The sequence below is a fragment of the Rhinolophus hipposideros genome, assembly GCF_964194185.1.
Source record: "Rhinolophus hipposideros genome assembly, chromosome: 5".
In the NCBI taxonomy this organism is placed as follows: Eukaryota; Metazoa; Chordata; class Mammalia; order Chiroptera; family Rhinolophidae; genus Rhinolophus; species Rhinolophus hipposideros.
In genome coordinates, this window is record NC_138051.1 from 30,952,052 (window position 1) to 30,974,820 (window position 22,769).

At 36.6% G+C, this 22,769-nt stretch overlaps 1 protein-coding gene and 1 pseudogene across 2 annotated transcripts; both read right to left on the reverse strand.

Annotated features, from left to right (window-relative positions):
* Positions 1-5,260: 5,260 nt before the first annotated feature.
* Positions 5,261-6,226, reverse strand: LOC308497854 (olfactory receptor 11G2-like; the record flags this gene model as incomplete). Its single annotated transcript, XM_081048951.1, has 1 exon — positions 5,261-6,226. The coding sequence occupies one exon, from the start codon at positions 6,224-6,226 to the stop codon at positions 5,261-5,263; it is 966 nt and encodes a 321-aa protein (XP_080905077.1).
* Positions 6,227-19,214: 12,988 nt separating this feature from the next.
* LOC308497855 (olfactory receptor 11H6-like) lies at positions 19,215-21,597 on the reverse strand (annotated as a pseudogene). The gene is made up of 4 exons: positions 20,864-21,597; positions 20,250-20,369; positions 19,752-19,776; positions 19,215-19,350 (listed from the first exon to the last, which is right to left on the reverse strand). The product of its transcript is annotated as an olfactory receptor 11H6-like (transcript).
* Positions 21,598-22,769: the final 1,172 nt, after the last annotated feature.

Sequence of the window (22,769 nt, forward strand, 5' to 3'; positions counted from 1 at the left end):
TAATATTTCATTTTATGGCTACAGCACAATTTGTTTAAGCAATTTTCTCCTGTTGGACATTTATATAGTTTGAAGTCTTTTTCTATTATAATTCTGTGATGACGTTCCATTACAATGAATTACTTTAAGTGGATTAGCTGATCAAAATGTATATATAATCTTTAGGCTTTTGTTTGCCATATTGCTATGTTGCTGTCCACAAGTGGTGTCCTAGCTTACATTCTCACCAGCAGATTTTCAGAATGCTCATTTTCCTCACATTTGAAACACACACACACACACACACACACACACACACACACACAATTATACGTCTTTCTAAAAATTACCATTATGAATATTTAAAAGTAATGTTTCATTATTTTAATGTGTATTTAGTTTGTTAGTAATGAGGTTGGATTTGAAAGAATATTTTATTGGTCATTTAGCCTTTCTCCCTTTCCTTTCTATTTATGTATGTAAATCATTTTTCTATACATGTGTTCATTTTTCTTGATTTAAAAGAATTCTTTATATTTTCTGAATATTAACCTTTACCATTTTTGGCATTTCCCTGTTCTATATATGTAATTTTTAAACCAAAGTTATTTTTAATTTACTCATATTTATCGCCCTTTGTTTTCATCATTTATAATTTGATCTTGTGCTTACGACCATATCCATACCTTGAGATTATATATTTATAACATGTAAGATGTAGAGTTGAAAAATATCTCTATTTGTGAATAGAAAATACTAGAATAGAAAGGGAAGGCAACCTGTCTTCAGAATAAGTGGCAATTTCAGAAAGGATAAATCATTACTTCTCTTGTAATACAGGAATGAGTTGATATAACCAATTTGCCACCAAGTGATTGGCTGCCTTTCTCAATGAATGGTATCATACTGAAGGCTCAGCATCAGTTTCTACTGCTGGCTGGCTGGTCATTTGTTAGTTACAATAACTAGATCAACCTTGGTAGGAGACCCATGTTTGGGGTCTTATTCAGAGCCTCAATCCTACCAGTATGGCTCCTCCATTTGTGAACATATTGTACAAGCACCTGGATGACAGATAACAGAAGCTGCCTGACATGAAGTATAAATCATTTTATCTTTGGCTTTCAAGTTCACCCACTGTGGTGAACATTGATATGAAATACTAAGATTTTACATGCATTCCCACAGTTTCATCCACTGTCTCCTTCCTATCTTTAATTTTTCAATCTTCCAGATCCCTCACTGACTAGAAAAGCCATTTATTACAGCCTAAGAGCCCATGCATATCCTTATCTTGGGCTTTCCCCCCTTCATACAACTGGACAACTAAGTTTACCTGTACACTGGAAGAGTTTGCCTTCACCATAATCTAGAGTCAACCTCTGATTTAGGCTGAATGCAGTAGCTATCTATTGTTGGCTCACATGAACATATTGAGTCAACTTATGCATGAATTAGGACTGAACTTCTTCCATGATTTAATTGTTGTTGGGAACACCTGATGAAGCCATAGGTATAAAATGAAGGAAGAGGTATTGGTACAGCAGAGATAGGTGATGTGTCCTCTGAACCTATCTGGAGACATTCATTAATGTACCATTTCCAATACATCATGACTTGCTGCTGGTCTTGACTGAATTCATGACTTGTGGATGTGTCAATATCCAGCTTATTATGGGAAGCTCTGTTTGCATACCCACTTGATTTCCCATGGTAAGATGCTCAGTATTCCCCACCCCCCCACCAATGGAAATCAGGATAACCTTTGCAAACAATGAGTATTTCTATGCAATAAAAAGCATGGCCTTGTTCTAGGAGTTTAAGAAAATGCTCTACAACTCTAATGATGCTTATCACATCATACTGTTATCTATGTAGCCTGAGCAGCAAGGCAGCAGCCTGAACCTATTATACACGTTTTGTTTTGCTCTGGGCCCACTCAAAATCATCAGTCTTTCAAGTCAATTTCTTGATAAATGTGTCAGAGCATTATTCAACAAAATGTGTCAGAGCCATATTCAACAAATTTTGTTTAATCTGCCTCCTAAATATCACGAGTTCCACCAAGTCCTGTGCCTCTTAATAGCAGGAGTTGCAAAATATAAGAACTTTTCTTTTATTATAGAGGAGATGTGCCCTGACTTGATAATTAGTTGACCTGAATTTTTCGTTTTTTTCTAAAATACGTCAAGGAAATGAAAGTCACCCAATTCTACAGTTCTTATAATTACCATTGTCTCTGTCCATTCTAGTGCTAGAGCTATTGACTATCCAGTCCTTTCCCCTCCATTTGTGCTTCCTCCCATTTTATCACAGGTGAAAGTCTTAGCAAACATGATGCTCTTCTGTGCTAGGTGTTATCACCATCTGACATATCCCCTGCACTGGAGTCTTTGCTGCCATCTTTCCAGGATTTCATATTGAGGGTTAGATTTCTAAGGCCATTTATATTACCAGTTGGGCTCTTTTTTTTTTTTTTTTTTAGATTTTTTTTAATTGGGAAAGGGGAACAGAACTTTATTGGGGAGCAATTGGTACTTCCAGGATTTTTTCCAGGTCAAGTTGTTGTCCTTTCAATCGTAGTTGTGGAGGGCGCAGTTTAGCTCCAGGTCTAGTTGCTGTTGTTAGTTGCAGGGGGTGCAGCCCACGATCCCTTGTGGGAGTCGAACCGGCAACCTTGTGGTTGAGAGCCCACTGGCCCATGTGGGAATTGAACTGGCAGCCTTCGGCGTTAGGAGCATGGAACTCCAACCGCCTGAGCCACTGGGCCGGCCCATATGGACTCTTTTGAAAGCAGAGCCTGAGACAGGACTTGGGTGCAAATGTCATATATGAGAGGTGATCTTAGAAAGCAAGAAGGATCAGGGAGACTACAAAGGGGAGGAGGAAAAGCCACTGTAGAAAGAGACTTGATTCCAGGGTCTCTGAAGTGCATAGGGAATGTCTCCCAGATGGGTAATGCATTTACCTATCTGTACTGACCCCATAACATGTCAGGGCTGCACTTACCATTGGCTGTGGTGACGTTAGTAGCTTCTGAGAGGAATTTGCAGAAACCATTGTTTCTTTGTTGAGCGTGTCCCCTCCCTGCATGCAGATGCCATATCTGAGTCTCCATCAAATTGACTATCATCTTTCATCTGCTCCGCCCTAGTGATTTCCTGAGCCCCCACCTCACCTAAGTTCAAGGCACACCCAAGCCACTTCCCGTAGCTTTTCCATACAAACAACCTGTCTTAACTCATTCTGTGGACTTTCATAAAACCTCTCAAAGTTCACAAAGCCCAAACAAGTAGCATCTGGCTTTGGCGAGACCATATCTCTGGCTGAGCAGCCCTAAGCCAGGCACTAGTGACAGCATTTAGTACCTATCTTAACCCTGTTTGAGGTAAACAATAGCCACTAAATTCCTATTCTTTTTTTAAAAAATAAATGCATTTTTATTAGTTTCAGGAGCACAAGACAAAGTAATACTTAGATGTTTATCATTTATATCCCTCACACTGTGTGAACCCCCCTCCCCCCATCCACTATCCCTCTGACATCACACTGAACCATTACATTTCCACTGTCTCTGTTCCTAATGCTGTACTCTGCTTCTTGTAAGTATATACCTACATATATACATATATAAATATATATGTATATATATATATAAAATTGTAGTTGGCATTCATTATTGTTCAGCTTCAGGTGTACAGTGCAGTGATCAGGCATCTACATCATCCCTGAGGTGGTCTCCCAAATGGGACACGTGTCCATCGGATACCCTACAAATAAATTTCTATTCTTATTTTGGGTGCTTTCTTATCTACAAAAGTTAGCCCTCCGTATCCACAGGTTCAGCATCTGTGGATTCAAACAACCACAGGTCAAAAACATTTGGAAAAAAGTTACGTTGTTGCTGATACGTACTGTGTACTTAGGCCTATAATGGTTGCATCTGTACTGAACATGTACAGACTGTTTTTCCTTGTCATCATTTCCTAAATGATACAGTATGACAACTATTTACATTGCATTTACATTGCTTTAGGTATTATAGTCATGTACAACTTAATGATGGGATGCATTTCAGAAATGCATCATTTGGTGATTTTGTCATTGTGTGAACATCAGAGAGTGCACTTACACAAACCTAGATGGTCTAGCCTACTACACACCTAGGCTATATTGTATAGCCTATTGCTCCTAGGCTACAAGCCTGTACAGCATGTTACTGTACAAAACAATGCAACATTAAATCAAGCACAAGAGAAAATGGTTTAATCAAGAGATGTGGTAAACATGAGATGTAGGCAACTGCTGCCAGCATAACACGACATAATGATTTTACTGAAAATTCTTTTTCATAAGTCGATAGAGATACTCTAAAGTATAGAATAGTAAATACATAAACCACTAACATAGTCTATTATCATTATCAAGTACTATACATAATTGCACGTGCTATACTTTTATATAACTGGCAACACAGTAGGTTTGTTTATACCAGCATCACCACAAACATGTGAGAAATGCATTGTGCTACAACACTGCAATGGCTACAATGTCACTAGGCAATAGGTTTTTCAGCTCTATTATAATCTTATGGAACCACTGTCATATATGTGGTTCATTGGTGACTGAAATGTTATGTGGCACATGATTGTATAAGTAACCTAGGGATGATTTAAAATATTTGGGAGGATGTGCATAGTTTATATGCAAATGCTACACCATTTTATATAAGGGAATTGAGAGCATCACAGGTTTTGATATTGCATGGGGGACAAGGGCTGGGGGAGGTGGGTCCTAGAACAAAGCCCCATGGATGGACAACTGTACTAAAAGCTATGCTTGTTTCTTTAAAATCCTTAGAGTAAACATTTGTATCCCTCTTGGGAGGTAGAGTGATAAGGTCACATCTGCAAGGTTGGACTTTCTTCATACAGAAATCCTTCCTTTTAGTAACTATCAGTGGAGAATTTATTTACAGTGTTCATCCCCACACAAGTTTATATCTATGTCACTTCCTTATATGTTGCTCCAGTTCTGAAATACAAAGCTGATTTACATTTCCTTTTAGAAACTCAGTTGTATTTAAAGAGTCCAATTTTCTTAAGACAATTTCATTTCTTAAATGAGACTAACCCTTCATGTAGTGAGTGATATTTAAGATGATAACGAGCTTTATTGACAGATTTCCCTAACTGAAGTTATTGAATTCTCTAGGAAACGATCTTGCTTATATCTTATTAAGATAGGTTGCGATAAAACTTAGTTCACTGTGACTTCTGATCTATGTTTTATGAACAAATATTTCAGTCCCAAAGACTTTCCTTAGGGCAGCCTTCATCTCCTTGTTCCTGAGGCTATAAATTACAGGATTGCAGAGGGGTGTTATCACAGAATAAAATAAGGTCACAATTTTCTGCATTTTCACTGGGTGTCCTGATCCAGAACTAACATACATCACCATAACAGAGCCAAAAAACAGGATTATGATAACGAGATGAGAAGCACAAGTGGAGAAAGCCTTGCGTTTGCTTGCTGCTGAGGGCATTCGTAGCACAGCCAGAATCACTAGAGCATAGGAAAAAAGGATAAAGAGGAACGTGCCAATCATGAAAATAGCATTGAAAGTAGAATAAATGAAGTGGGTAGTGGTGTCTTCAGAACAGGACAGCATCATCAATGGGACAGGATCACACATAAAATGGTTGATGATGTTTGGGCCACAGTAGGACAACTGTGAAATGAGAACAACTGGGGTTAGGAAGAGGATGAACCCACATGACCATCCAAAGATGATGAGGCCAGTGTATAGCTGTTTAGTCATGATGCGTGGGTAATGCAGAGGACGGCAGATGGCAAGGTATCTGTCAAAGGCCATGATGCAAAGGAAGAAGCCCTCATCACACCCTAAAGAGAAGAAGAAGTAGAACTGTGCGAAACAACTCACAAAGGAGATGCACTTGCTTGTGGAGAGGAAGTTGGCCAACATGTTAGGGATTGTTGTGGTGACATAACATATTTCCAGGAGAGAGAAATTCCCCACGAGGATGTACATGGGGGTGTGAATGCGTCGGTCCCACCGCACAGCGCAGGCAATGGCTGTGTTCCCCATCAGGGTCATTGTGTAGGCTGCTGAGAAGAGCATGAAGTAGACGAGTTGCATTTCTGGGCTCGAAGGAAAGCCCATCAGGATAAAGTGGCTCACAGAGTTTGCTTCCCTGCCAGACACATTCATAAATCTGGAAGACATTGGTTATTGCACATTAAAGGAATATGCTAGTTGCTATTGAACATACCAAATTTCTTTACAATTTTTATAAAAAATGAGGTTTCTGTTAAAGCAACAAAACTGTGGTCATCACAACCTGTTCTCGAAGAGTGTGATTTCACTTTGATAACATGCAAATAATACAAGTAAAAAAATGGCTTGGGACAATCATTACACTAGGTTCGGATACTAGATAATACATAGATGCGCAAGACTTGCAATTTTGAATATGTCACTTAAACTCTATTTGTGTATTTCCTCTTAGGTTTACCATATAGAGTACAGTATATGCAAATCTCTGTGTGTGAAATTTCTCTGTAAAGCATTATGCAAAACTAATTTATTGTAATTAGTAATATTGATAATAACACCAAATGAAATACTACTTCCATTAAGACATTTCAAATGTTTCTGTCTCACTGAGATGCAATGAGAAGGCATAGGAATTCTCCTTTTTCTGTGCTTGTTAATGGCATTGTAAAGTGATGCCATTGATGGTATATGACATGATCATACCCAAACATGTTTGGTGTATAAGGAATGCTTTCTCTCTCTCCAGCCTGGGGAAGAGTCCCACATTTTGGCACCTAAAATGCACTGGTTGAAAATTTTGAAACACTCTTATGAATGTGAGAAATAAATATGCCACTTGGAGCACCTGATTTAGGAACTGGACTATTGAATGGGATTAGAGTTGGCCAATTTTGCTGTACAAAATTGTGAGGTAGAGAATAGTGTTTTGATTTGTATGCACTGCATTCCTATATTTCAATGTTTGGCCTTTTTTCACTTTTTTACACATACCTCTGATACATTTTTATGTATTTTAGGCATTTTCTTTTGAGAGAATCTTGACACAAGGAATACCTTGCTTCACTCATTCCTGTTCTCCCCACCACCCCGTTCATTGCTACTGAATCAAAGCTTTCATATGTCTGGTTTCCTCAGGAGCCTACTCTTGGCTACCATGTTTGGCATCTAAAGTAGAAGAACTGCTGTTTATGTATTCTCATTGCTCATGGGATTATTAGATTGTATCATCAGAGTTGAATGCAATCTGGTGGTTCAAGTCTATTTGTTTCCCAAACCTATCACATCATACACAGGTGGCAATATAGGGTAGGTACCAGAATTTCTCAAATTATCAGAGGTTTTTTTTTTTTTTTTTTTTTTTTGGTCACAGAAGACATAGATTCTCCCTTGATCTGTTGTGATTGTGTAGTAAGTTTATTTTTTTTTAAAAAGGATTATTTTGGATTTTTATCCTGAATATTTGCATGATTTTCTCAGCTGAGGTTGTCATATAGTATCTGAGAAAGGATAAATAAATGTCATTTTATTTAGAGACAGCAAGCTGTGGAGCTAGTGAATCTTGGCCTTTCACTAGAAATGAAAAATAAGAGTGCCTTTAACTTAAGGACATTTAGCTTGTAGTTAAGTAATAATAGTGAGTACAAAATATACAGAAGCAAAGAGAAAAAAATACAATACTAATGTAAAAGGCAATTGATATGAATGTTTCAAATATATCCTAACTTATGGGATGCCCATGAATCATTCTGCTGCTTTTATTGAAGAAAAATGTCACTTAGCTGCTACACAGGTCTTATGAAGATAACACAGTGGTTATCTTCATAACTCATTTAGTTATTTAATTTTTGTCTTTTATACTCTGACCTGTGTTCTGCTATGTTGGTACCCTACTCTCATTTATCTTAATTAGTCATTTTCATTGATAATGGGACTTTAACAGTGGTATATCAAATCAGTGTCAGTACTCACCCTGTTTGGGTCTCCTGTTACAGTGTTTCTTGGGAATATGAACTGTATAAGTCACAATCCAAAGAAGATCCTATAAACACAAGAAACAGAAAGCACACAGATACTGAATGGTTTTGTCATTTAAGGAATAATTATTTCACATAAAACCAAGACACATTCTATTAGTGAAACTGAGAGCAATGCATGGGTTGGAGAGATATGAGTGGAATCAGAGATTTGTTATGTCTCCTCTATTGAACTAGTAACAAAATTGATAATAAGTCCACCTCCAGTAAACAATACTCATTAATATTTAAAAAGGAAAAAGAAATTAGATAAACGTATTTCCCAAGACTTGGAGAAATAAGAGAAAAATTAATATTTTCAAACTTTTCTGTCTGAATTTTATATTAACCAGATATTTACATGTTTAGAACAAGAAGAAAGCAATTGACAATAGTTCCATTTATGCAGAAAATTCAGCATTTGTAATAGGGCATGCAAAGTTTTTAACTCACTTCTTGGATATGTGGGGAGAAGACAAGTCAGAGAGGGGGAATAAAATATTACTCCACAGCGTGAAGAGCATGTGAGTGACTTGTGGAGAATTGGATGACACAGTTTGTAACCTGCCATGAGTTGCAAATAGAGAATTTTAAGAGATTTTCTCCCCCAGCTTCAAAGCTCATATTTATGGACAAGATGAACGCCCAGATGAAGGTATTATTATCTATATTTATTTCCTGCCATCATGGCCTTTCGAGATTTGGGACCCTCTCCCCTGGTATTTTTAAAGTGTTTGTTCAACAGATGAGATTGTTTTTGAATTTTGTTTATTTACAGTGAAATTCAAAGCGCTGCTATTCCCTGAGGTATAATGCACTTACAGAGCTAGGTTCTTATCTTCTCTTGTGCTTCTACTAACCAGGCATTGCAAAAGGTTCCTAGGGAATAATTATAGAGATTGTTGTAATAGCTACAATAAGAAGATGTACCATGAGATTCCCTGTTTCTATTTTGAAGAAGAACAAAAAAATTTTTCCCCACCAATATTTTCAAATTTGTTATTTAGAGACATTTCAGTTGCAATTTTTTTGATTGCCATTAGAAAAACAACATTTTAAGTGCTAAGACTGGTATAGGGTTAATCAGTAATGTTTACAGAATGTTAAATGGACAATGGGGATGAAGCAGGGTAAATAAAATAGAAAAAAATTCCTGCTTACCTAGAACAATTCAGTAAGGGGTGGGGAGCAACAGAAAATAAACAAAATCAGTAAATGAATAAGCAAATTAAATTTTTTTTCATTTGAGAGAAATGAAGAATAGGAGTGGGATGGATTGGATATGGGACAGGACTTATAATTTTAAATAGTGTTTTAAGGAAAGCCTAACAGAAAACCCAACATTTGAGCAGAGGCTTGAAAAAGTGAGGGAACAAACCAAGAGGATTTCGAGAGAGATTTTAGGCAGAAGGAACAAGAAGAAGAAAAGCAGGGAGGCTGCTGTGCCCGATTGGTATAAACTGGGGAGAATGGTCCCTTTCTGGCACCCAGTCCTATTATCTCCATTTCCTTTTTTGTATAACATCTGTACTTCATTGTACTCTTTTTTTTAAAGTTTTTATTGGGGAGCAGTGTGTTTTTTCAGGACCCATCAGCTCCAAGTCAAGTTATTGGTTTTCAATCTAGTTGTGGAGGGTGCAGCTCCCTGGCCCATGTGGGAATCGAACCAATGATGTTGGTGTTATGAACACCGCTCTTTAACCAACTGAGCCACCAGGCCTCCCCAAGGCCAATATTTCTTTATTGGCTTTCTGTTTGGATGATCTATACATCCATGTCAATGGTGTATTCAGGTCCCCTACTATAATTGAATTTTTGTCAGTTTCTCCCTTTAGGTCTGTTAGTAATTGCTTTATAGATTTTGCTGCTCCCAGATTGGGTGCATATATATTGATAAGTGTTATGTCTTCTTGATGAATTTTCCCTTTTATCATTATAAAATGTCCATCTTTATCTCTTGTTACCTTTTTTACCTTGAAATCTATTTTGTCTTATATAAGTACAACTACATCTGCCTTTCTCTGGATGCCATATGCTTGGAGGGTCATTTTCCACCCTTTCACTTTGAGTCTACATTTGTCCTTGCAGCTAAGATGTGTATCCTGAAGGAAGCATATGGTTTTGTTTTGTTTTTGGATCCAATATACTACTCAGTACTTTTTTATTGGTGATTTCAGTCCATTTACATTTAGGGTGTTTATTGATATATGATGTCCTATAGCCATTTTATCTTTTGTTTTCTGGTAGTTCTCTCTGTGTCTCCATTGTTTCTTTTCCCTTCTGTCTGTTATTTTAGTTTGGTGGTATTCTATGACTTTTTCCCCTCTATTTCCTTTTTTTTATATGTCTCAGTTCTAGATTTTTTGGTGGTTACCATTTTTTTATGTAAAAGAAAGTTTCATATACGCAGTAGTCCTTTTTCTTATGACTGCATATTATCTTCATTCATCTGTGCAAGTTCAGTCCTTTTTCTCCTCCCCTTTTATGTTTTTGATGTCACAAATTATTCCTTTTTATGCTGTGTATTTATTTCCAAATTGAAGAAATTATACACTTTTTAAAATGCTTTCCCCCCTTTATCCTTTATGTTATAGTTTGTTTGATCACTTATTTTAAAACAGAGTTGCAATTTGCTGTTTCTATCTGTCTTTGCCATCTTCCTCAAAATTTTGTGTACTTTCGTCTTTTTGTTTTTGGTAGAAGAGCTCCTTTAAATATTTCTCGTATTGCAGGACTTCTAAATTCCCTCAGCTCTTGTTTATCAGAGAAATCCTTTATTTCTCTTGCATATCTAAAGGATAACTCTACTGGACATATTTTTCTTGGCTGGTGGCTTCTCTCTTTCAATATTTTGAATATTTCATTCCACACTCCTGGCTTGTAAGGTTTTGCTGAAAAATCTGATGATAGTCTAATGAGCTTTTCTTTGTAGGTGACAGTCTTTTTTTTCCTGGGCTGCCTTGAGAATCTTTTTTTGTCATTAACTTTTTAAAAAATTTTTTTGTTAAATTTATTGGGGTTGGCATTGGTTAGTGAAATTATTAATATATACGTTTCAAATGTACGATTCTGTAATACATCATGTGCATATTGTGCGGTGTGTTCACCGCCCAGAATCAGTTCTCCTTCCATCAACATATATATTTGACCTGCTTTACCCTCTTTTACCATCTCCTCTCCCCCCTTAACGTCTGATAACCACTAAACTGTTTTCTGTGTCTATGGGTTTTTGTTTGTTTGTTTGTCTCGTTCATTTGTTGCTTTCAGTTTTATATCCCACATATGATCTTGGTGGGGCGGTGTCACCTTGGTCACCTCGGTCACCTCCTATTCCCTGAGGTGGTGGGTGTCTCTTCAGTGTCCGAGTCACTTGGGTCTCAGGGCACCGCCCCTGGGGTGCGATGTTGTGAATGATGGGGCTCTGGATGTGTGAGTTCCTAGAGCTTCCTCCTTGTAATCAGAGGATTCCAGGCATGCTGTGCTGTCGGAGGTGTCTCTGCTGCCTCTACTGAGTTCTGCCTGTACTGGTGCTGCCACTATGGGTGGGTGATGGGTAAGTGTGAGTAGGCAGGTTCATGGCTCTGCAAGTTTGTCTCCTAGCTAGTAACGATGACTGTTAGTCCATGGCTGTCACACTGCTGTGCTGCATTTCTGTCTTTGATACTGAGTTTAATTCCAATGGGCAGTGGCTACTCAGGCTGTAATGTTGCTTCTACTCCTCCTACTCTCCAGGCTGCTGTGTGAAGGCTGCAGCCCAACTCCTCCACTGCTACTGCCTCAGCGGGGGCCACAGTGGGTGCTGGACTGTGTCTGTGGCCCCTGTCTCTGTCCTTCCCCTGTCCCACCTTCCCTGCTTATTCCAATATGCCCATCTTCAGATGTCTCAATGCATGGATCTCTCAGATGTGTGTATGTGTCAAGCAGTGGTCCTTTGTTGAATTATAGTTGTCCAACTTGTAACTTTAAGGGGAGAAACAAAGGGATCTTCTTATTCTGCCTTGATGTGGACATCTAAAAGTTTTAATCGTTGTTTTAATCTTTTTCCTTGTTACAGGTCTTTTCAGGTTTCTATTTCTTTTTGAGTCCATTTTGGTAGTTTGTAAGTTTTTAGAAATTTGTTCATTTCATCTAGGTTATACAATTTGTTGGCACACAACTCTTCATAGTACTGTCTTACAATTTTTTTATTTGTTTGTTTCTGTAAAGTTGGTATTAAAGTCCTCACTTTGTTTTCTGATATTAGTTATTTGAGTTTTTCTCTTCTTTCTTGGTCAGTCTAGCTAAAGGTGGTGAATTTTAAAAATCTTTTCTATGTACTTTTCTTTATAAATTACATGTAATTCTTGAACGATTTTTTTCTTCTTTTTCTTTAAAGGCAGGCTGTGTTCTAAACACTTTGTAACTATTAACTTACAATAATCCTATAAGACAACCTATTGTGATAACTCTCATTTGTAGGTGGGGAAACAGGCACATAGAGATTGAAAAAAATTGCCGTACTTACACAGGTATAAAGTGGCAGAGCTGGGACTTGACTTCAGGCAATCTGGTATTAGAAGCCATGCTCACAGCACTACAGTGTGAACTACATTTCTTAAAATTAAACTATGTTTTCTGGATATTTTGAAAGAGCATGTTAAACAAGCCTTTCTGAACATTTAGTCTTGTCCAAAAGTCAACGATATTTTCTCTTGTCCAAAACATCCATGGAGACATTTGTTCCATGCCAGAGAAATGATATGGGCTATTTGAACATTTTCTAAGTGTGGACTTTTTTGACAGGACCAAATATCAAGGCAATTTCGCTTGAGTCAAATATGCTCATGGATGGTTTTTTTATTTTATTATTTTTTATTTTATTTATTTATTTATTTATTTTTAAATTTATTGGGGTGAACATTGTTAGTGAAATTACATAGATTTCAGGTGTACAATTCTGCATTACATCATCTATAAATTCCATTGTGTGTTCACCACCCACAGTCAGTTCTCCTTCCATCACCATATATTTGATCCCCCTTACCCTCATTTCCCTCGCCCCACCTCCTTACCCTCTGGTAACCACTAAACTATTGTCTGTGTCTATGAGTTCTTATTTCTCATTTGTTTGTCTTCTTCTTTTGTTGTTTTTGGTTTATATACCACATATCAGTGAAATCATAGGGTTCTCTGCTTTTTCTGTCTGACTTATTTCACTTAGCATTATACTCTCAAGATCCATCCATGTTGTCACAAATGCTCCTATATCATCTTTTCTTACCGTTGAATAGTATTCCATTGTGTATAGATACCACAACTTTTTATTTTTATTTTTTTTATTTTTACATCCCTCACACAGTGAACCCCCCTCCCCCCATCCACAACCACCCCGACCTCACACCGAGCCATCACATTATACACATAAAATTATAGGTGGCATTCATTAATGTCCAGTCTCTGGTGTACAATGCCATGACCAGAGATGCTCATGGATGTTTTTGATTGGACCAAATTTCAAGGACCTTTGGTGTGGATCAAATGTCTCTATGGACGTTTTGGACAGGACCAAATATCTACTAATCCTCTCAATGGTTACAGATTAGCATGTGTTCATGTTCCTTTGCACCTTTTAGCTTTCATTGGTTTTTATGTTGGTTTTGTGTTTCCCATTATACCAATTCTTCTTCAAGGCCAGCCCAAGCATGACCTCATATTCTCTGTTAGAAAGTGATCTTGGCTTCCTTCCTTTAGTATTGACACAGACTTTACAATAGCATCACTAAACATTAATTTGTTTTCATATAATTAGTAACTTTAAAAAATCTTTTGAAATTTATTTTTCAATTACAGTTGATATACAATATTATATTAGTTTCAAGTGTACAACATAGTGATTAGACATTTATAGACCTTATATAAATAAGTCTAGTACCTATCTGACACCATAACTAACTTTTAATGAATTAAAAGTTAGAACTCTGTGCTGAACTCTATTTTCTATGTAATTTTACTACATTTTCATAACATAGAGTAAAATTTTAATCCCCATTATAAATGAGGATTTGACACACCAAATGATTATGTAATTTATAATTTACTGAAGCTAACAGCTAGTTAAGTGTGAGCTGAGATTTAAACTCATGTAGTTTTGCTCTAGAGGTTACTCTCTCAGTCATGTTTTATACTTTATATGTCATCATTGTCTTACTTTTTTAGTCTCTAAAGTCTGTGAGTATTTTGCAATTCTTTTTCTCTAAGCCTGAGCCTAGCACTTAGCATATAGGAAACACTAAATGCTTGGGAGGTGAATTTAAAAAAAAAAGAATAAATGGGTAAGAAAGCTTTCAAAGGGGGAAAAGAAAATTGTGGTAAAGAGAAAATATATGATAATGTGGAATCCAAATACTAGATCCTGGTAATTTAATTTTAGCATCTTTGAACATGTGTATGATGGGGAAATAATGTGCATTTTGTCAATATTAAGCTCATAGCTCAGGGAGGTCCTATGAAAATCATGTAAATAGAATTGGGTTTCCAGGATGAGATGCGGTTTTAGGACCAATAATACCATTAGTTTGTGCCGAACATCTTAAAGACAATCTCAGGCACATTGTGTTATCGGATGAAATTCAAGAGGAAAATCAGAAAAGTTTCCTATTCTTGGATATATAGATAGATAGGCCTGAAAGGATATGGGGAAAGATAAAGACACAATATTGAGGAAATTGAGCTTGTTGAAATATACAAAGTGGGTCACTTTCCTACACGGCAGGCTGATAGAACCCTGAGAAGGAAATTAGCTCAGGGAGACACCTTCAAAGGAAATGGGACTCATGAGCCTAAATCCCTTTTAAAACACCTTCTCTTTCCACTCTAGAGCACTTTCATCTCATCTCAATGGTAAATAACACTACTAACACCTTGTGCGTTTATATAAAGGTTTTAATCATTTAAAGTTTTATCCCACTGTAGGACATTTGCTCTTTGACTCATTATTAAGTGTTTATACTATGCCAGAAAATTATACACAATTTAAGTGACTATTTTAGAAAACAGAACTAAGAAAAATTGGCAAATATGAAAAAATAATGGCATTACTAGTCCATCTAAATCAAATTGTTATTAATACCTTGCTGCATTTTCCCCATTGTCCATTTCTAATCTAGTTCTAATATACTATAAAAATTTTGAATCTCATGTTCTCACTTAATAGGATATTTTAGGTCTTTACCCATATTTTGGGGCAATACTTAAAACCATTTTAATACTGGTAAAACATTCTATCATGTATACATACTACCGTGGTCTTAACAATTTATTTTTTGGTTGATATTTAATTTATTTACAACTTCTTATTGTTCCCTAGGGCTGATTTTACACGAGGAAGTTTGAAGAATTGAGATAGGTAAGAGGAAATTCATTTGGTATGTACAAGAGAACTGGTTTGAGGAGAGAGCACAAAACCAAGAAGTGGAAACTGTTGTTGCACTTGGTCTACTTATATGATGAATACACACGACTGGTGCTACTGGGGAGACATGGATGAAGCCCTGAAAACAATACATGCTGTACTGACACAGAATCTTATATCCTACATGAGCTCTAGGCAGCAAGTACATTTTCAAAGAACATTTACAGGAAATACAAGATAATAACAAGTGTTTTTGTGTGTATGTGTATATTTTATGCATATGTCATTTTGTCCTTGAAGAATTAGGTATGTGTTCAGTATATTGATTCTGAACTAATTTTAGTTTTGGGGATAGGTTCTATAACCCAAATTCTTTCCAGATTTTGCTGCTGAAGGTTCTTCAGTGGCTGCTTCATCTAACAGCATGTGGACCCCAGACCAGAGTCCCATTGTATTGACTCAGCTTCATTTCCTGAAGCAAGATCCCCCCACCCCAATTTCAGTCTGAGGCAAGAATTAGAAATAAAGAATGAGCCTTCTTTAACACTGCCAAGTTGAGAGTTTTAAGTTGACTTTTTTTTGGTAAGAAAACATAAGAAGGTTACCACGGTAAATCTGTAAAACACATCAAGAAGCAGAACAAAATCGGCCATAATTTTATTAAAAGATTGCAACCATGAAATTTTTTATATACTTCTGTCTTGTATTTTCTTAGTTATAAAATAAGTTTGGAAACAATTATGTAAGTCTTTTTTATTTTGGAAAAATAAAAATTGAACTTAGCATTTTATTGTTAGCGTTTTCCCAACTCATCAAATATATTTCAAAACATGATTTTAAATATCTGTATGATATTCTATAATTTGGATATATGATAATTTACATGATAAATCTCTAATTACTGAACATTTGGATAATTATAATTTCAATCTTATTTTAATTTCATTAAATGTATTTGGGATGAAATGACCAATTTTCATTTACTTAATACATTCAGAGCATGGTAAATATATCCATTTATTCATATGTGTATATATATATATATGTATATATATGTATATATATATATATATTTTTTTTTTTGCTGTTTCAAAGTAAGTATTTGCAGTTTTCTTGACATATGCTTCACTGCTCTTTGGTGAATTTATGTAGGACTACATTTATTTAGAACTGTATTTTTGTTGTTATTATGAATGGCATTTTTCTTCCATTATATTTTCTTCATGATTATTACCTTTTGTATATTTACTTTGCATCTGGTCACCATTTTAAAGTTTCTTATTGATTTTAATCACCTTTTGATATTTACTAGTCTTTGGTAAAGAGAAATAGACAGAAAAATAAATAATGGAGTGAGGGCAAATTTCTGAGTTTCAATTAAAAAGATAATTCATGAGTATTGGTGTGCTATATTTAATCCCTTCCTTCTTTCTCTTTCAGGAGAGTTGGAGGATTCAACACTTTCCTTCCCCTTTCATTCAATACTTCTAATGAGAGAATGTTGGTGGCTCATTTCTTCCCTCTCCTACCAAGGGATATTGTATAAAGCTCTGCAGGTTGTTCCTATCATAAAATAACCTGTCCAAAAGAGGGAATTGTGACTGTCATGTGGCTTGTGCCCGCGGAACAGAGATGTGCACTCTGATGTGTTTGGGTCCGTCCTGAGAAAGAGGTGAATAAAGGCACTTCTGGTCAAGACTTAAAGCTGAAGGGCTGCTTTCTGATTTTTGTTATTTACACAAAAGTCTCATAGACTATCCATGGCCTTGTACCAAGCTTTAAACTAATTCATGCTATTAAACTATATAGACCCTGATTTTCATCTCCCTTGCATAGCTAAAATGAAGATAAACTGCTGAATCTGGTCTTTTATGTTCCTAAGGAGCTGGGCACAATTTCACTAAGAGATGAGATTGTGCCATCGGTGTAAGATTTATTTACTAAGATGCAATATGATGCCTCCAGGCAACTTTGAAAATTAACTGAAGAGTAATATACCTCATTTCAGACGTTGTCCATACAATCTCATTTCTACACACACACACACACACACACACACACACACACACACACACACACACACACTATCCTTTCTGCATGGTTAGTGTTCATTCTACTACATATAGGGAGAAAAACACTTTAAAAATCATAAAGCACTTAACATATGCATAATTATTTCGTTAAATTTTTTCCAGGAAATCTTGTTTTCAGGTCTCACTTCTATTCTGTTTCAGTACATTTACTCTTTTGCATTGAGTGCTCCTGGGTGGTACTAAGATAAATAAGGAATATATCAAGTTACAAGAACCTGAAAAAGTAACCAGTTGGAGAAAACTATTTTCACATGATCCTGTTAAAGAATTAGGTTTGCTAAGGAGAAGTTTTTTGGTAAGCTCACTTGAGGAAGAATCTCAAACCCCAAAAGACCTACATATGGAGAAAAATTATTCGGAATAAGAAAGGGAAAGATATTCTGGTCACTCTTGTGGGTGATGAGAAGAGGAAGAGGAAGGTAGAAAAAAATGCAGTACTAGGTATAATATGACAGATTGATTGGGTGTTCAGCATGGTGGCCCTTCCTCTTACTTTCCCTAATCCCAACCTGTAGTCAGGTTAATAAATCCATACAACCTGGAATGAATTTGGTTTTGGATAAAATGTTGAAGAGGATGAGTCTCACATCCAGATAGATGTGATCAAAATGAGACATCAAGTAGATTCATGAATGAGAGGAGAAGTGCATGTGAACATGTTTGTATGGTGTGTGTGTGTGTGTGTGTGTGTGTGTGTGTGTGTGTGTGTGTATGTATGTATAAGGAGATAGTGGTAGGTACTCCAGACATTTAATGACTATGAAACTAGGAGTTAGACCAATGTTCATTGCAGCTTTGTTTACGGTGGCCAAGACATGGAAACAACCAAAATATCCTTCGATAGATGAATGGATAAAGAAGTTGTGGTACATATACACAATGGAATACTATTCGGCGTTAAGGAAAGATGATATAGGAACATTTGTGACAACATGGATGGATCTTGAGAGAATAATGCTAAGTGAAACAAGTCAGACAGAAAAAGCAGAGAACCCTATGATTTCACTGATATGTGGTATATAGACCAAAAAGAACAAGACAAACAAATGAGAAACAAAAACTCATAGACACAGACAATAATTTAGTGGTTACCAGAGGGTAAGGGGGTGGGGGGTGGGTGATGAGGATAAAGGGGATCAAATATATGGTGATGGAAGGAGAACTGACTCTGGGTGGTGAACACACAATGGGATTTATAGACGATGTAATACAGAATTGTACACCTGAAATCTATGTAAATTTACTAACAATTGTCACCCCAATAAAATTAATTAAAAAAAAAAAAAGTTAGATGACCTGAACTTTTCAAAAAAAAAAAAAAAAAAGAAACTAGGAGTTAGAAACAAGTTTACCTAAATCTGCAAAAGATAGAAACTGACCAGTTGACCTCTGTGCTATATATGGTTTTTTTCTTAAAAAATGCCTAAGGATGTCTGGTATTTTGTTGTTTCCATGCAATGCACATAGGAATATTGATACAATAAAGCCTAATGCAAATATATGATTTAGGCAAGTTCTGGTAAGATCTTATTAGCTTCATTGAAATGCATCCCTAAGTATATTCCAGGGAATATAAGAAACATATTTGTCTCTCAGATTTACTTAAGATCATTAATTTCTTACAATTTTACATCGTTATTTGTCCTACACATATATGGATTCTAGTTCTTGAGAGGCTGTCTTGACAAAGGGTCATAATCCTCAACAGTTTTCTCAGGACATCCTTTATCTCTTTATTCTGGAGGCTGTAGATCAAGGGGTTAAAAGAGGAGTTACAATAACAGAAAGACAAACAGTCTAATTACAAAATGGGCAGAAGACATGAAAAGAAACTTCTCCCAAGAAGACATACAAGAGATATATGAAAAAATGTTCAATTTCACTAGCTATGAGGATAATGCAAATCAAAATCACAATGAGATATCACCTCACACGTTAGAATGGCTATCATCAACAAGACAAATAATAACAAGTGTTGGAGATGCTGTGGAGAAAAAGGAACCCTCATACACCGTTGGAAATGTAGATTGGTACAGCCACTATGGAAGGCAGTGTGATGATTCCTCAAAAAGTTAAGAATAAAATTACCATATGACCCAGCATTCCTTCTCCTGGGTATCTACCCCAAGAAATCTGAAAATATTTATCCATAAAGATATATGTATGCCAAGGTTTATTGCAGCATTATTTGTGATCACCAAAACATGGTAATAACCAAAGTGTCTTTCGATATGATTGGATAAAGAAAATGTGGTGTATATACACAATGGAATACCATAAGAAAAGATGAAATAGTGCCACTTGCGGCAACATGGATGGATCTTGAGATTATTATGTTAAGTGAAATAAACAGGAAAAGTTTAGAACCATATGATTTTACTCATATGTGGGATATAAAACTGAAGACAACAAAGGGACGAAACAAACAAATAAAGAAACAGAAACTCGTAGACACAGACGACGATTTACTGGTTACTAGAGGGTTAGTAGGGCAGAGGGTTATAGAAGAGGGTGAAAGGGGTCAAATATATGGTGATGGAAAGAGAACTGACCCCAGGTGGTGAACACACAATGTGAGATATAGATGATGTATTACAGAATTGTACACTTGAAACCTATGTAATTTTGCTAACTATTATCACCTCAATAAATTTAATTAAAAAAAAAGAAAGGTGGAGTTAATAAAATAACGTCACAATTTTCTGAATCCCTGCTGGATCGCCTGCTGGTGGGCTCACCATGATACATCACCATGAATGAGCCATAGAACAGGGACACCATGACCAGATGGGAGCCACATGTAAAGAAAGCCTTCTCTGATGGCTAGTGAGGTTGAGCATTTCTTCATATGTCTTCTTGCCTTCTGTATGTCCTTTTTAGAAAAATGTCTCCTCAAGTCCTCTGCCTATTTTTTAATTGGGTTGTTTGTTTTTTTGGAGTTGAGTTGAGTAAGTCTTTTATAGATTTGTGATATTAATCCCTTATCAGATATATCATTGGCAAATATCTTTTCTTTGGGGAACTTATTCAATAGTGTTTGGGGATTTTGTTGGGTGTCCAATGGACATGTGTCCTGTTTGGGAGACCACCTCAGGGATGCTGTGGATGCCTGGTCATGGCATTGTACACCAGAGGCTGGGCATTGATGAATGCCAACTATAATTTTATGTGTATAATGTGATGGCTCGGTGTGAGGTCGGGGTGGTGGTGGATGGGGGGGGGTTCACGGTGTGAGGGATGTAAAAATAAAATAAAATAAAATAAAATAAAATAAAATAAAATAAAATAAAATAAAAAGAAAGCCTTCTACCAGCCTCTGCTGCGGGGACCCTCAGCACAGCTCTGACACTGGGGATAGGAGCCTGTAATAAAGAGGAAGGTGGAAAAAATGAGGACTGAGTTCAAGATGCCACATGTGATCTCAGTGGCAGGAGTTGACACACAGGACAACTTCATAAGAGGTCCTGGGTCACATAAAAAAATGATGAATAGTATCGGGGCCCCCCAAAAGAAGCTGGCAGATGAGATAAACTGGGAGGAGAAAACAGGAGAAGCTACACATCCAGCTGCAGGCACACATTCTGATGCAGTGTTGAACTTTTACGACATTGGGGTGGGTAGTGCAGGGGCCTGCAGATAGCAAGATACCTGTCAAAAGCCATGGTAGACAAGAAGACAAGAAGACAGCAGTGCCCACGGCGAAGAAGAAGTAGAACTGGAGGAAGCAGACAAACAGAGAAATGGTGTTGATCTCAGAGAGAAAACTGGCTAGCATATTGGGGATGGTAGCAATAACATACTAGATCTCTAGGAAAGAAAAATTGGCCAGCAGGATAGTGGTTGCACCACACTGCACAGATAATGCAAAGGTTTCCAATTAATGCCAGTACACAGATCACAGAGAAGAGTGAGAAGAGGAGGATCTGAATCTCCTAAGTACAAGGGAATCCAAGAAGAATGAGTTCACTCAGGCTCAGAGTGATTATTTCTTCCTGAATTTTTCATTTTTCAGCTCCTAAAACTGTGATAACAAGGCATTAACATGTCACAAATGATTACAGAAGTTTTCTCATTAAAATGTTCTCTGAATTTCTTTATAATTCATTTAGCAGCACAGTTTTAGATTACATGAAGATTGTTACTGTTCTTTGTTTCAGTGTGATACTCAAGAACATAAGGAACTGGGGTATGTGGGTGCTTATTACAGCCTTACCATTGCAATCACCACTCCCGTCCTGGTCCATCAAACACATGCCTATGTTTTGTGTCCTCAGCACTACATGAAACAAGATAGATGCTGTCTTGCCATTCAGAGGCTTTCAAACTAGTTCAGAAACACCAACTTGGGCCAAATCTATATAAGGATATACGGAGGTTTAAACAATTGTACTGTTGAAGCTCTGTGTAAATAGAAGAAAACATTGCAAGAATGCATCGCCACCAAGCAAGAGTTTGTTTACAATTGTAATCTTTAATAATATCACACACATAGTTTCAGATGGTATTTCTTTCCACATAATATTGGGAATGTTGGAAAAACTATTTCCGTTTTTTTTATGTTTAGAGATTATTATTACCCACAGTGTAGCTAGACTGGTAGTTTTAGAAATCTGATCATATCAAATATTTGCTCTCAGTCTTTTAAACACACACAAATCACACAAAAATCACGCAAAACACACACAAATACCTTACCACAGCCTATAAGGCCAATAAGGACTTCCTCATTTCCTACCACTCTTCCTTCCACTAACTCCACTCAAGCCAGCCAATATGTCAAGTGTGGACTGTATCAAGGCCCAGAATGTCCCTCTCTCCCCTCACTAATATTCACGTGCCTTAATTTACTTCATTCAGATTTCTGGTGAAAATCAGAGACTCAGAGGGAGGCCTTCCCTAATTTAGCCCATCTTTGCTACTCTGTGTCCCAATCCTGCTTTAGCTTTCTTCAAAGCACATAGCACTACGTGTTATTGTTTTATATACATAGTATGTATTTTCTGTCTCAACCACCTAAAAATAAGAGGAGGACATTATTTTGCTTATTGGCGTATTCCCAGAATCTAGGACAGTGTCCACTATATTATAGGTGCTCATTTAATATTGTTGTATGAATCAGTGCACATGGCCTAAGAGTAGTCAATTAAGAAAACAACTGCTTGAAGTCAGGACAAAAAATAAAAGATAATGCAAAGACTGGATTCTCCAGTGTGCTA